This window comes from Martes martes (genome assembly GCF_963455335.1).
Source record: "Martes martes genome assembly, chromosome: 1".
Classification (NCBI taxonomy): Eukaryota; Metazoa; Chordata; class Mammalia; order Carnivora; family Mustelidae; genus Martes; species Martes martes.
Genome location: NC_137888.1, coordinates 119613666 through 119629921, shown reverse-complemented (window position 1 = coordinate 119629921; position 16256 = coordinate 119613666). Strand labels below are relative to the sequence as shown.

Sequence of the window (16256 nt, the reverse complement as noted above, 5' to 3'; positions counted from 1 at the left end):
TTGCTCCTCTTTTTATGTTCCCTGAATCAGTAAATGGTTTCTTAATCCATCTAGTTTCTTAAGGAGTCATTCTTAATGCTCCTCTTTTCTTAACTCTTCCCAGAAAACCAATACATTATTAAGCCCCTTGGATTCCATCTCTCATTTATGCATGTCCTGAAATTATCCAACTCTCACTGTCTCTACTACCCTTATCCCAGTTCAAGCCACCATCATCTCTGCCCTTGACTAATGTAACTGCCTCCAACCTGGCCTTTCAGCAACCCTTCCTGCCCTCTTCCAAACTACTTCCCACAAATAGCCTGAGTGAGCTTTTAAATATGTAAATCAGATTCTATTTAACATTCTCTATTAGCTGCCCATTAACCTTAGGATGCATTCCAAAATATAGTCTGAAATCTATTATGTGGCCAGTAAGATCCTGCATGGTCTGGCCTCCATGTCATCTCTGCCCAGGCTTGCTCCCTACATTTCAACCACACTGACTTCCTTTCATTTCCTAGAACCCGCCAAGTTCTTTCATGCCCCCAACAATCTAACACTTAATGTTCTCTTGGCTCGAAACATTTTTTAAGGCTCTTTCACATGCTTGGAATTTAAAAAGCACTTCTTCAAAGACATCTTCCCTGATAGTCCAGAATTAATCCATCATCATACCTACTAATTTTCCTTCATAGTACTAACGACAATTGATAATTACGTAATGATTTATGCTTTACCGTCTCTTGCTTCTATTGCCCTTTAGATTTCATCCAGTGTTAAGTTCGTTCCTGTAACCCAATGCCTAACACCGTGCTTTGCACGTGGTAAACAGTCATTAAGTGCTTATTTAACAATACACGACCCCTGCAAAGGTTGGAAAGGGCCTCAGGATCTGCATCTGGCATTTCTCTGCCAAGGTTAGGTGCTTCCCCTTGTGCGGTGATAGATGGGGCAAGTCTTTTTCTTGCTCACTCAGAGGGGGCTTTTCCCCCTGCTGCTCGGATAAGTGTTTGCTGTAGGGCCGCGTGAGAGACAAAGTGCCTCTGGATAGAGGCGGCAGGCAGGAGAGATTAGCTTTATTTGTGAGAGACAACATTATCAGTCACTGTCACCAGAGGACTTGGTAACATCTCGGCGCAGGTGCGTGAAAAGCTGCCAATCTTTCTTGGATGGGGGCGGGACTACATCGGGCCCCAGGAGGGGGCGGGTCAGCGTGTCCTTCCCACAGAACTTGATTGGTCCGGGGGAGCCGAAGGACGGGGGCGGAGCTTGATTCTGTCTGGCGCCAGCCACGTTGGACGCGGGGCTGCCCCGAAAGGCCACTCCCTGGCCCCACAATGCACTGCGGATCGCGTCACTCGGAGCGGCGGGTCCCGGCTCGACAGGTACGACCTGACCTCTCGCAGTTCTTATTCTTCCCCTCCTAGGGTCGTTCGAACCCCTAGCAGGCGTTCCCATCGCTCTCCCTGCCAGCCGTCACGGCCCTTGCCCTCGCGACTGCAGACCTCCCACTGGGCAGGAACCCAGCGCGTGCCCTGGGGGCGGGAGCCCGGTGGTTGGAGCCGCCGAGCTCTGGAGAGGTGGGATTGCGGGGGCTTGGTCCCCTTCGGCTTGAGGGGTACTGTGGGTGCGCGCGAGCGGCGGTTGCCCCGTGGTTGACCTGTCTTGGGTATGGGGCAGCCCAAGCAGAGGGGTCCGGGGAAGGGGCAGTCTCTGTGGGCTGCCAGCAGCGGGGGGCATTCCCTGGAGCCCAGTTGTTAGAAACACGGTAATCCACCTAGACTATTGAGGTGGCCCAGAGAGCTTGACGTGGCATTTACTGTTTTTTTAAAGGCAGGGTGGGATTTGAACTAGTGGCTTACTTTGCGTTTTGTGGGGATTTAATGGGCATTGAACCCAGAGATTTGGCCGCGTTCGCCATCAGAAACCTTTTAAGGCCCTGTTAATGACACTTTGAGAGCGATATGGCTTAAAGGAGACCTGAGCAATTGGCTCGACAGGTGGAAGAGGGCTCCGGAATAGGAGGCCGAGCTACAGAAGACTTGAATCTCTCTGCCAGCGAAAGCAGCTTTGGACTTTTCTCCGCCTTAGTTTCCTGGATCATCCGCTGGGGCTGTTGGAGAGCTTGAGAACCAGTCTCTCCTATACGTGTACAGCCAAGGCAAAGTCCAGGGCTAGAGTGTCAGCCACCAGACGCGAGATGTTGTGATCCCAGTTAACAGGTGGAACAGTCATGTTTCTAAACTCTGAACTTGCTCACATGCTGATATTATAAGGAGTTAGGCAGTACTTGAAATAGTACCTATACTTTCCATTATTGAAGGTAGTTCAGTATTTGAATTTGACATGTGACCATGCGGTAAATTAGTGGGACATCTGGGCATTTCCTATGTTGAGAATCATGAGATCAGTTTAGTGATTTTTTTTTTTTTTTGGTGTATGAACTGATTTTTAAAAATCTATATTTTATATTTATGTTTAAAAGAAGCACAGGTCTTATCAAAGGGGTGCATGTGACTTTCTGTATACTTGAGTAGGAAGCTTGGAAATGTTGTGAGGCAGTGTCTTATTGGGTGGTTAGAATTAGGCCTGTATTTAAATCTGTCACTGATGAACTTAGAAATTGAATAAATTGCTTTTCTGAGCTTGAATGTCCTCAAGGGTAAAATAGAACTGATAATACCTCTCTCACTGGTTATCAGAAGGCTTAAATGAAGTAGTGTATAAAGTGCCTAGAAAATAGAGGGCAGCCAATTAATAATAATAATAATAATAATAATAAACAATATTGTATTTTTGGTCTTCAAGGTGATGTTTCAGGTTCTTTATGTATCCCTATCAGGTAGATACTATCAGTATTTTTATTTACTTATTTATTTATTTTTAAAGATTTTACTTATTTATTTGCCAGAGAGCGAGATCACAAGTAGGCAGAGAGGCAGGCAGAGAGAGAGGTGGAAGCAGGCTCCCTGCTGAGCGGAGAGCCTGATGTGGGAATCAATCCTAGGACTTTGAGATCATGACCTGAGCTGAAGGCAGAGGTTTAACCCACTGAGCCACCAGGTGCCCCACTATTAGTATTGTTAAAACAGTCCTATGAGATACATACCTGTTAGTGACCACAATTTACAGGTGCTCAAGTTTACAGTTAGCCAGTTTTTGAACACAGGCATTTGTTCCAGAGTCCATCCTGTTAACTATTATACTGTCTCTTAAAATGTAAGGTGGTCTTTTATTATTTCAAAATTAGTAGATAAATAGTTTCTCTATCAGTGGGTTCTTATCCATTGTTGGTTTTAGCACAGCGGTGGTATGGTACAAGAAACTTAGGTTTAAGCACCGGTTCTGCTGTGTATTTGCAGTATGACATTGAGGAAAGGACCTTCAATTTCCTCATCATTAAAATGGAGTTAATACCTACCTCACTGTTTGTAAACTGTGAGGTGCTACCTAACTGTTGGGGATTGACACATTTGTGCATGTGTTGGGAGCCCTGTTCCTAGTTGTGTGTATAATTACTCTGGAGCCTGAGGTCTTACACATACTGTGTAGTACAAGCAACTTGTAATAGGAGTATTGAAGGCTGTTGGTAAGGTGGGGGGCATAGGCAAAGCTGCAAAATAAATTCTGATTTTCTTTGGTACCCTTCCCCTTTTCCTCTTCAAACTGTTTTTCAAGTGTCTTAAACTGTTTTTCAGGTGTCTTAAACTGTTTTTCAAGTGTCTTTCTGTTAACATATGACTGTGCAAAGTCCTTCCTTTTTCTCTCAATCTTGCTCCCACCCTATACATCACAATTAATATAGCCTTCTCCTCTAGTAACCCCGTTTCTAATTCCTACAGATCTCAGCTAGCATTTTCAATCAAGTGTGTACCACTGTAGTGTTTCCCATGCAAGATAATTTGAGTGATGTGTAGGTGAACATTTTAAAAAATAATTTTCAAAGAATTTTCACACATATATTTGGATGAAACAACAACATAAAAAATCTCTAATTAGGAGAAAAACTTCTAGCATCTCAAAACTGATTTCACATGGGGTGCCTGGGTGGCTCAGTCAGTTAAGTGTCTGCTTTCTGCCTGGGTCATGATCTCAGGGTCCTGGGATTGAGCCCCGTGTAGGCTCCCTGCTCAGGGGGAACCGCCTTCTCCCTCTCCCTCTGCCACTCCCTTTGCTTCTTCTCTCTCTTGCTCACGTGCTTTCTCTCAAATGAATAAATAAATAAAAATCTTAAAAAAAACTGATTTCACAGATATTATTGCTAAGGATAGGGCAAAAAAAATGTCAATTGAAAGACCTATATTAGGTAAATAATAGTACAGGTGAGATGTAGATATGGTAAGACTTCTGAAAATGGGGGCATCTGGGTGGCTGAATTGGGTTAAACAGCTGACTCTTGATTTTGGCTCAGGTTATGATCTCAGGGTCAGGAGATTGAGCCCTGCATCAGGCTCTAAGCTCAGCATGGAGTCTGCTTGAGATTGTCTCTCTCGCTCCCCTTCCTTGTTTTCTCTCAAATAAATAAAATCTTAAAAAAAAAAAGAATTCTGAAAATGGTACTTGGATGATTCAAGTTTGGGAAATAACTAAGATAAGATATGAGTGGTTAACCCAATATGAAGTGTCTTTATCTTTTATGAAAACATCTTGCTGGAAAGTAGATATAAAGTGTACTTAAGTGTTGGGTTTTATTAATTACTTTTTGAGAAAGTGCCTTCCTGGGGCCCACAATCAGTACCTCACAAGGTTACGAAGCACAGGTCAGCATCCCGTTATCCTGGGACTAAATAGTTGCTAAACCATTGGCATAGTGGGAATTTATTTTCCTCAGTCTCTACATAAATGTTTTCCCAGACTTACCCATATTTTAATTTGGGCTTTTTCCTTTAGCAGTTGCTAGTGAGGAAAGGATATACAGGTCAGTACTCAGATTCCCTGTGAGTTTTCTGCCGTCGAAAGACATAAATTTTTTTTTTTTCAGTGTTAAAGGTGAGGGAAAATGGATCATGGCCTAAAAATGTATCTGTGGCCCTGATAAAAATACTATTGCTCCTGAATCTTCCCATGCAAATGTTAACCTCTTGATTTCCTCAGTTCCCATCGGGTCTTTCTTGGTTTTCCCAACCACCACCGTGCCTAGACTCTAAGGGTATTCTAACCCTAGCTTGGCCTTTGTGGGGACAGATGCCTTTTTCTACTGGCATAGTCCAAATGATATTGGAGTGAGTGAAAGAGAGAGAGAGAAAAAGAGTGTGTGTGTGTATGTGTGTGTGTGTGTGTTTAAGAAACTGCATTAAGAATCCAAGGTAGAAACAGAAAAGAGGGGAGGTAGTAGTTGGTAGAGGAGAGATTGCTTATCCTAAAGCGATTGAAGTCCATCTGCAACTTAGTCAAGCCTGGCAGTGTTCACTGGGCAGTCATGACAGTGTTGTTGGCTAGCTCACTGGTTTGGATATTAGGTCCAATGACTCTGGGAGGAGGAAATTTAACTTTTTCTCAGAGGAGTTTTATCTACTGACAGAGGCGATTTTCTGACAACTTTTTAAGAATCTTGACAGGGACTGTCAGTGATTTGTTGTGCTTTTGGTTACAAGCCTAAATGTATTAGGAATATCTGAAATGCGAGTTTGTCTAACTATAGTTTTCCAGTTAAGTGGTGGGTGACACAACTTGTGTTTGCTCTTTTCATCTGAATTTCTTTAATTCTGGATTGATGGTTCTTGAGGGTAGGAACTGTGTAATCCTGATGTCTCCCATAGTCCCTGGCATATAGTACCTACTCAGTAAATGTTTGTTAAATGAATGGAACTTACAGTTTGGGATTTGTTTCTCCGTATATGTTATAGGAAATATGAATCATATTTTTCAGTTTTTAATTCATAAAAAAAGAGTAACTGAAGATTACATGAACATTGGCACTCTGTAATAAAGATTATTCCTAATATTTCTGTTGCTACCCTAGAAAGATCAGGCATGAAAGAATGCAGCCTACTTCTAAATACTAAGAATGTGGGTGCTTGGAAACTGTAAGTCACAACCCTACCCTCATGGTAATTCCCAGAGTAGTCATTGCGTTGCAGTAAACTTCCGGAAGAAAAAATTTTATGTTTAAATAATGAATGCCTAAGGGTTCAAAGACATTTTCCTACTTTCTTATACTTAGGCTAAATCTCATAATTATGGTTTAATAATTAAATAAAACATAGTAATAGTTTTTAAAAGGGGTTTGTTGTTTAGATGTTGTCCCTTGAAGATTCCCAGCTTTCTCTTGCTATTGCTTTTGGAAGAGAAAAGAATCTGATTGAATAGAAAAAAAAAGTGATTTGAATATGTCATGTTGGTTTTCTTTAGAAGATCCCATTATGGTAAAGAATAATTTAATTCCTGGGTTTTTTTTTTCCCCTTTTTTAAATGAACGGAGGAGAAAAATAGTATTGACCTGTTAATACCTAACCATTCCTTTAATTTCCTCATGAAAAAATGAAAAGGGAGAGTATATTTAATGCATTAACTTTGTTGTTTGGGTTAATTTTTCATGTCAGTTACCATCATGAGTAGACAGTCAGATTGCAACTTTACACGGCAATAAAAACAACGAACTATAGTACTAATTTCCAAAGTTGGTACCAGTTGGTTTTCTTTGGCATTTTTTGATATATAATAGACTCAGTTTTTCACATTTGGAATGCGATAATATTGAGCTATCTGAACAGGACAGGTGAAGATTTAGTCTTTGAGATACAGTATCTTGAAAAAAGCCTATGAAATTGTTTTCAAAATTTTCTATTTTCACCATTTCCCCTACTGCTAGTGAGGCAGTATTTAGTGACATTCTTCTCTAAGACCTGGCAAGAAAGAGTTATCACTTAATTTCAGACCGTGAACATGTTTTAAGTTAGTGTTTTTCAAAGTGTCCGTAGACACTATGCATAGTAATTACTGGGAATTTGTTAAAAATGGAAGCATCTCAAGCTCTACCTCATAGTCAGTGGATCAGAATTTGGGGGAGGGGGAGGTTCAGAAATCTGCGTTTCTAACCAAACTTCCTATGGTTTTTATACAAGCTAAAATTTGAGCAACATTGTATGGTTTTTAGCAAAGTTTCTGATTACCTGATTTCTTTCAGACCCAGCCTATGAAGTCCTTTTATCTATTTTTGTGAAGCATGATCAGAATATAATAAAAGCAGCATTATGGCTTATTTTCTGGTAAAGAAATTGGGAACAGTACTAAAACCAGTATTCCTTTAGCTTTAAGACTTATTAAAAGTAGGGGCGCCTGGGTGGCTCAGTGGGTTAAAGCCTCTGCCTTCGGCTCAGGTCATGATCTCAGGGTCCTGGGATCAAGCCCCGCATCGGGATCTCTGCTCAGCAGGTAGCCTGCTTCCTCCTCTCTCTCTGCCTGCTTCTCTGCCTACTTGTGATCTCTGTCAAATAAATAAAGACTTATTAAAAGTAAATTTTTTTGTTTTTTAAAGATGTATTTATTTATTTTAGAGAGTGTGCATCAGTGGGGAGAGAGGCAGAGAGAGAATCCCAAGCAGCCTCCCTGCTCAGTGGGGAGCCTGACACGGGGCTCAATTTCAAGACCCTGAGATCATGACCTGAGGTGAAATCAAGAGTTGGATCCCCAACTAACTGAGCGCCATGGGCACCCCAATAAAATTTTTTTTCTGATTACAAAAGTAATATATGCCCACTGTGGAATATTATGAAAATTTCGGAAATTAAAAAATAATAATCATCCCTAATACTATTTTCTGGAGATAAGCATTATTATAATTTTGGCATATTTCCTTCTGATATCTATTTCTCCATTTATCCCCCCCTTCTTCTCTTTGTCTTTATAGTAAACATTTGCAGTTTTTATCCTGCTTTTTTTCTGATTTATATGTAAGCATTTTACTACATTATTCATAAACATAACTGTTCTTCATTATATTCCATCATAGTGTACTATAATTTATTTAACCATTTTCCTGTTGTTGGATGTCTAAATCGTTTTTGGATATTTCTGTGAAAGAATGCCTTTCTGTTTAAAATTTTGTCTGAATCTGATTACTTCCCTTAGGGTAGGGTTATATATTTATATTGCTATTGTGGTTGAAGGGCATCAATATTTTTAAACTCTGTTGAATATTGCCAAATTGTTTTGAGAATGGTGTTTATTCCAATATTTACTTCTGCAAATACTTACAAAAATGCCAGAAAAAAGCAAGTATTATTTTTAAACATTTAAAAAAATATTTACTTTAGAGAGAGAGAGGTGTGGGCACACTGGAGGAGAGGCAGAAGGGGAAGGAAAGGGACAAGCAAACCCCACCCTGAATGCAGAGGCTGACGTGGGGCTGATATCCAGGACCCTAAGATCATGACCTAAGTTGAAATCAAGAGCAGGTAACTCAACCGACTGAGCCACCCAGGTGCCCCAACAGTTATTATTTTTTAAAGGCCAATTTGTTAAGCAAAGTGTAGTATGTCATTGTTTTAATTAGTGAATCTTTGATTATTAGTGAGTTGAACATTTTTGCACCATTTATCAGGTTGGGCGTTCATTTTTTTATCTAACCCAAATTATTTGTTTTGTTTTAGGTCTCCTCTGCTGGTTGAAATGTCCATGATTTTATCTGCATCAGTCATTCGTGTCAGAGATGGGCTGCCACTTTCTGCTTCTACTGACTATGAACAAGGCACAGGTGTGCAGGAGTGCAGAAAGTATTTTAAAATGCTCTCGAAGAAACTTGCTCAGCTTCCTGATAGATGTACACTGAAAACTGGACATTATAACATTAAGTAAGACTTCATTTTGCTCCATTAGAATCATTTGCATAGTGGTTGCCAGTTGCATGAAATTTAAGTGGTTGCTGTAAAATGTAGTGATTACTTAGTTTAGAAAAGTGTTCAAGTCGAGAATCATATGGTTCTGAACTTAAACTAAACAGTAGTCATCCTGTCATCGCCCTTTTTGCAGTTTCTCTGTGTTTATATCTGCTTTAGAAATTTTTATAGTTTTGGAGATCACAGGCATTTTATCTTTTAAGTTGGTCACTAGGTAGTTATTGGTGTTCTTACATACCCAGGCAAACTGTCTTGGGAAATAGAAAAATTGTACATGATACCTGCCCTCAAAGAATTTAAGTTTACATTATAGTGAGAGAGGCTAGCACATCTCTATTTATTGTATATAAAGTAATAAATACAATAAATGGGTGATGGGATAGAGTGACTTTATAATAGTTCAGGGACTCTCTGAAAGGGTGATATTTGAGCAGAGACCCTAAAAGATGGGGGGAAAGGTAGTCAGGTGAAGGATGCTGTGGATGAAGAGCAAGGCAGAGTAACAGCCAGTGCAGAAGACCTTTGACACTGATCAAGGGATGGAAAGAAAACCAGAGATGCTGGAGCATTTTGGATGATTAATAGAGTGGCAGAAGGTGAGGTCAGAAAGCTAAGAATGGTACAGGTTATGTAAAGCCTTCTAGGCTGTGATAGGGAGTGGGTTGAGTCTAATGTACAGGAAACCATTGGAGAGTTTTAAGCTGGAGAGTTACGTAGTCTGATTTTGGCTTTGAGCAGATCATCCTGGCTGCTGTGTGAAGAATGGGCCCTATGGGAAAAAGAGTAGAAGCAGAGAGATCATTTAGTAGACTCTTAAAGAAGTTCAGGTAGAGGTGATGCTTAGAACTTGAATGAAAGTGAGAATGATGAGAGGTGTTTGGATTTGGGGAGTAACACCAACAAATCTTCCTAATGGATAGTAGTGGCATGTGAGGGAAAGAGAATAATCGAGTTACCTCTAGATTTTTGGCCTAGAGAATGTCCATAATTACTTGGCTAATGGGGTTGAAATGAGTAAGGTTGGAAATGTGTGTTTCATTGATAAAAATCAAGAGTTCTGTTTGAACATGTTAAGTCTGAGATGCCCATTAGACATTTAGGAGGCACTGTCAGGTGGGCAGCTGGATGTGTAAGTCTGGAGCCTAGTGAAAAAGGACCAATACTGAGATACAGATTTGGGGGTCAGCTTTATAGTTTATAATTAAAACTATGGGAAAAGATAAGACCACCCCCTTGGAGAGCATATGCATAAAACAGGACAATTAACTCTTGAGCAGTTTGACATAGATTTTGCATACAGAAGGATATCAGATGACAAGATTCAGAAGGGATATAATTAGGAGAAGCGCTTCATTATTGGGATGACACATGAGCCATGTCCTGAAGAATTAGTACAATTTGGCTAAGACAGAAAAGAGAGCATTCCAGTTGTAGAGAGGAGAGGCAGAATTATTAAAGAATGACTTGGCCTGGGGGTGTGTATTCACCTGTTTGGCCTGGTATAGTGAATGGTGATTTTGGGATAGTTATGGAAATGTGAGATAAATAGTGTGGGGCCTGATCCTGGGTTTCTCTGCAAGTTCAGACTTAGGGATGTCACTATGATGTAATAGGTTATAGGAAGCTGTTACTGTTGAGAGAAGTGACTTGCTAAAAAACAATGCTGAGGCAGTGAAATGTAAGATGAAATGGAAAGTCTGAGAGAGATTAACTTATAATTAGGGCCTGACCTAATAAGATGCAAAAGAAAATGCCGGTCACAAAGACACTTCAAAAGAAGGAATGGTTAAGTCTGGTAAGATGGAATGCCAGAGATGAAGAGATGGAATACCGAAGATGACTGCAGCCTTGGAATTGGACAGAATGAGCTTTTCAGGAAGGGTTGCTTATGGGAGTGAGGAAGAAGAGATAGGTAACTAAGCACTATTTTGAGTATTTTACTTGAGCTTGTGACTAGGCAGCCCAGTTGAGATGGGTTAGAGATTTTGGAATCATTCACATAGAAGTTGAAACTGTGAGAGTAGAAATGCCCACTGAGTTTCTGAGAGACCCAAATAGAACCTTAGAGAAATCTCCATAATTACTTAGATCAGCTAGGTAATGGTAAGATAATGAGCTTTTATCTTAAACTGGGCTTTTAAAGGGTTTAACTGGGAAATGTAGGGGTGATGATGGTTAAAATATATCTAAAATAATGTCTAACCTATTTCTGTTTTATGGAGAAAAACTTGTAAATTTAATATTCCATTTAATAGGCACTTTTAGAACCCTTGGTCATTATTCTGAGTATCAGTTGCTATTGTATGGTACTGTAGACCTTTATGTCAACATTACAGAAGATTATTTAAACATGTATTAATTCTGACAGATATTCTGGACTTGAAAGAACAAATTTTTTTGCAAACATTTTTCTTCCTCTCTCTTTTTTTCTTAAGAGTATCATGTGGTAAGATTTTAACACTCCTCCAATTCTGTTTAATTGGCTTTAATTCTAGATTATGTATTATTTCTTTGTACCCCGTCTTATTCCACAAAGGATGTGAAACAATTAAAAAAAAAAAAGAAGGAGAATCAAATGAAAGTAGAGATAGAGATAGGAGAATAATAAACTGAAGTAACATTTCCTTCTGGAGATGCAGACTACATAGTCCACATTCATTTGTTGGAAAAGGATTTGGAAATATTGCTCTGAGCATCTTCATGGCCAAAACAAAGGAAGATAATGAATCATTTACAGGATTCAGTGTCCATTGGATACAAACTTTGCTCTTCATGTTCTTGAGACCTGATATACTTAAAGAGGGACAGCGTTTGGGTAGCATTCTTCCAACACCCATAACAATGAGCTTTTTATGATTTTTCTTATAATATTCCCTAGTATAAGCAAATGACATGATACAAAAAAGCAATTTTATGAGACAGGTTTAGGAGTACAATGAATCAGCAGTGGTTTGATCTAGCCTGATCTAAGAATATAATTTAGAAATGTCTAAAGGAATAAATAGATTACATGGCCTTCGGAACCACACATAGAAAAGCCTCTATGCATGTTATTTTTGTAACGAAGTTTTTAAAAAGGTTTGAACAAGAGAAGTTTCAGTTCTAGTTCCTGACAAGAACCTGGACTTTATATGTTTACTATCATTGATTAGAGGACTTGTTGATTGTTTCCTATTTTATTGAGGTTTTCATGTTGTTTGACAATACATGTAGACTGAATTATAAAGTCATCATAAAATTGGGAGTTTATATGTTACCTGAGTTATTTAAAGTTCTCTTGTGACACCTATTTTTCTAGCTACCCATGTGCTTGCCAGATAAAACTCACAGATTTGCAGGCGTAGCATCATAGCACAGTCTGGAACTGGCACCAGGCTGCCTGTCTGCCTTGTCGAAGCCTGGCTTAGAGCCTCCTTCTTTTGAGTCACCTTCTTCCTTGCTACTACTGTTTCATTTCTCTCATGATCTCACTCCTTACACAGATTGCCTATAGAACTTGTTTTTTGTTTTATCATTTATATTTTTCTTATTTTGCATTTATTTTTTAAATTTTTGTATCCTTTCTCTATAGTTAAGTCACTGAGATAGATACTTGATCTGTTCTGGCTTATAAATGATTCCTCATCTCTTAACTTTGTGGATTTAAAATTTCTGTAAAAATTCAGGTGTTCTTTGCAGAATACCACTGAGAACCAAAACAGAGTAGCTAGGTGTGTAGTTATATGCTCAATCAGATGGTACCTCACAGTGGAATCTAGTTGAATAGGTAGAGGAATACCGTAGAGTTTGAGAAAAAAAATTAGAATAGTGTTTTAAAATTAAGAAAACTCTGGGGTGCCTGGGTAGCTCAGTTGGTTTAAGTGTCCAGCTCTTGGTTTCGGCTCAGGTCATGATCTCACAGGTTATGGGATTGAGCCCCACATCAGGCTCTCTGCTCAGCAGGGAGTCTGCTTGAGATTCTCTTCCTCTGCCCTTCCCCCTGCTCCTCCATGCACACCCTTACTCCCTCTCTCTCTCAAATAAATAAATCTTTAAAAAAATATTTTTAGAAAAGTAGAAAAATAAAATTGAGAAAATTCGTTTAATCCCCCCCACCCCCCACATGTGTTGGGAAAATGATGAACTTCATCAGATTGTAGTGGCTGAATACTTGAATTTGGCTAATGGAGCCCATTCTATGGAGCTTAGGCTGGCACAATGCCTTGCACAGAAGATACTAACTGCTAAATGAGGGATGGTTGTTTTGGGGGTATGGCAGTGTTCAGAGTAGCATGGAGTTACGTCTTCATTTTCAGTTTGGCTTGTTGCTTAGTGGGTGTTTGGGGGGTGCATAATCTAGTTTTGTGATTTCTTCTCATCTTATACTTGAATCCTTGAACAACATGGGTTTGAACTGCATGGGTCCATTTATAAGATAATTCTTTTCAGTAAATACAGTATAGTATTATAAATGTATTTTCTCCTTATGATTTTTTAAATAACATTTTCTTTTCCCTAGCTTACTTTGTTGTATGAATACAGTATATAATATATAAAATAATTGTTGATTGTGTTATTGGTAAGGCTTTCAGTCAACAGTAGGCTATTAGTCAAGTTTTTGGGAAGTCAAAAGTTACGCTGATTTTTGACTGTGCGGGATACTCACATCCCTAACCACAGCATTGTTCAAGGGTCAACTGTTATTTAAGGAATTTATCTGTTTCATAAGTTGAAGGATACTTTCCTTAAATTGTCATAAATGTTTAATATATAAACTTATGTCAGAGCTTAGGAAACAATGATGACTAAAGCAATAATTATGAACCACATGAAATTAAGTTGTGTCCTATGAGAAAAGATGTGTGAGGATTACTGTTGTCCGTGATAAAAGGACAATAGACATATCTAACATATATGTATAGCAATCTGTAGCTGAGTAATTCTGCATGGTATCTGAGATCATCTCTGTCTTTAAGGTAGGGGAATGTTGAAAACTCACTGACTTCAACCCTAAAGCCTTCTGGAAGAGGAGGTAAAGTTGTATTCTGTTCTGTAAAATTTAGTCAAGTATTTATTGAGCTTCTGCTTTATGTAGGTACTTTTGTGTAGATACTGCTGGGCTGTACAATTATATGTACACAATATACTCAACAAATTAGTATATAAATAGGTGAATGAATGATGTAATCTTTATACTCACTTATTCACTAATTTATTGAGCATTTATTATATACTAGACACCAAATATTCTAGTTGCTAAGAATACAGTGGTGAGCTGTATAGAAATTATCTATGCTCCAATGGAGCATAGTGAAAGAGATAGTGGAGATAGTGAAATGGAGATAGTGAAAGACATTAGAACAAATAAACATAAATATATAATTACAAATTGGCTTAATTTAATGAAGAAAAATAGCAACCACTATGATATAACAATCATAAGGGTGGGATAAATTTTTATTTTATTTCTTTTACGATTTATTTATTTATTTTAGAGAGAGAGAGAGAGAGAATGAGCAAGTAGGGGGTGGGGCAAAGGGAGAAGGATTGAATCTCAAGCAGACTCCCCACTGGTCATAGAGCCTGACGCAGGGCTCAATTCTGCAACCCTTGAGATCATGACCTGAGCCAAAGTCATGAGTCTGATGCTCAGTGGACTGAGCCACCCAGGTGCCCCGGAGTGGGATCAATTTAGATTGTGTGCTCTGGGAGGAACTTTAACTCCAAGAAGGATGAATAGGATTAGCCAGATCAGAATTAGAGCATGGTAGAGATGGGTTTGGGTTGGAGCATTGCAAGTGAGGAAGACTGAATTTGTGAAGTTTCTCAGATTGGAAGTTGGAGGACTGGGAGTACATTGGTATCCTATGGATCTGAAATAACACTAGTGTGGCTAGAATGCAGAGAGGGAGGAGTATAGTTGCACAAGAAGTAGAGGAGTTGGCAGAGCTTCTTGAATATCCTGAGACAAGGTCCCAAATCCTGAGGTTTCATTACTCTTAATTAGAGGGAAAATATAGAGACTGATTTGTGGCTTGAAAAATTGGGGGGAAAATGTTGATGAATTAGCACATAATTGGTTTATCTAGAACATGGGGAAGTTGAGTGTTATGTTGGAAAAGAATGTGGGCTTTGAAGTTAGAACTAAGTTTGACCCTGCTCTGCTTCTTAATAGTGTTTGGGCCCTGGTAAGCTACTAAACATCCCTGAGCCTCCCTTCTGTCATCTGTAAAATGGAGATAGTAGTGCCCCTTTATTGTGAGAATGAAATTAAATAAAATACATACACAAAGCACTTGGCAGAGGGTTTCATTCAGACTAAATGGTCAGTAAAGTGTACCTGCTGTTATTACTCCTTCTCCTCCTCAAGGCAAAAGGACAACAGCCAGATTGTCTGTGAAAGGTGAGCTAAATGAATCTAATGGACAGGCTAATGCATGCACAAACCGGCATGCCTGTAGTGACTTTAGACTATTTCATATGAGGAATTCTCCGTGAAAGGATGGGATTCTTTGAGTTTGTCCCTGTGATAGTTGAAAGCCAGAAGTTTTTTGATAATAGAAGGCTTGTATGTACTGTTGAAAACTGGCTTTGCATTTCAAAGAAAGACAAGAGCATAAGACTAAATTCACTATGAAAAGCCATAATATTATAGACTACTTTATGGCCTTTTCAGAGAATATCACATAATTATAGTAAACTAAAGGCTTTGAAAGAAAGACTCTGAAAATGCTGACATATAATCTTAAAAACACAGGCTTCCCTTTATTTCACAAATAATTCTCTAGTTAACTAAGTGCAAGCAAGAGAAACTGGGATAAACTGTTGCGTATGTGTCTGTGGTTCACTTTATATTAATATGGAAATACAAATAACACAAAAACTTGTCCGAGTTCAAAAGCTTCAGTCATATTTTTGGAGGATAATAGAACAATTCCTAGGTAGCTACTTGGGTGTTTGAGTGTGAGGTAAGCAATCACCAATTGTGTTTTATCCCCCAGGTTACTGGGGGGTATGTTTGAATGCTAATGACATGTCAAAGAATTTTTGTAATGATAGTGAAGATTTTTTGGAAAGAGAAAATTGCTTGGGAAAAACAAACATACTTTGCCCTTTGATTTAGTTATTAATTTCATAGAAAAATGCAATATGTATGGCTAAACTTTTTTGACTATGATTCATAAGAAGAGATATATTTTATTTTTTTAAATTTTTTAAAAAGATTTTATTTATTTGTCAGAGAGAGAGAGAGAACAAGCAGGGGGAGCTGCAGGCAGAGGTAGAAGCAGGCTCCCCGCTAAGCAAGGAGCCTGACATGGGACTCGATCCCAGGACCCCGACTGAGCCACCGAGGCTTCCCAAGAGATACATTTTAGTTTGTAAACATTATATACAACTAGGAAACTAAAAAGTTTTATGAAACAATATACATTCCAATATTTTATGTTCTATTTCAGT

The 16256-nt window shown here is 38.9% G+C and overlaps 1 protein-coding gene across 6 annotated transcripts in view; it reads left to right on the top strand.

Annotated features, from left to right (window-relative positions):
* The first annotated feature begins 1327 nt into the window (after positions 1 to 1327).
* The window catches only part of SEC22A (SEC22 homolog A, vesicle trafficking protein), a 65278-nt gene continuing 50349 nt past the window's right edge, over positions 1328 to 16256 (top strand). For 3 of the 6 annotated variants that reach the window (XM_080809402.1, XM_080809403.1, XM_080809404.1), the window contains exons 1-2: positions 1330 to 1367; positions 8574 to 8774. In XM_080809402.1, the coding sequence (XP_080665528.1) occupies positions 8593 to 8774 (182 nt within the window). In that variant the 5' untranslated portion in view covers positions 1330 to 1367; positions 8574 to 8592. Of the gene's footprint in view, positions 1563 to 8573; positions 8775 to 16256 lie in introns of those variants that run through there. The other 3 variants (XM_080809400.1, XM_080809401.1, XM_080809405.1) reach the window with 3 other exon arrangements.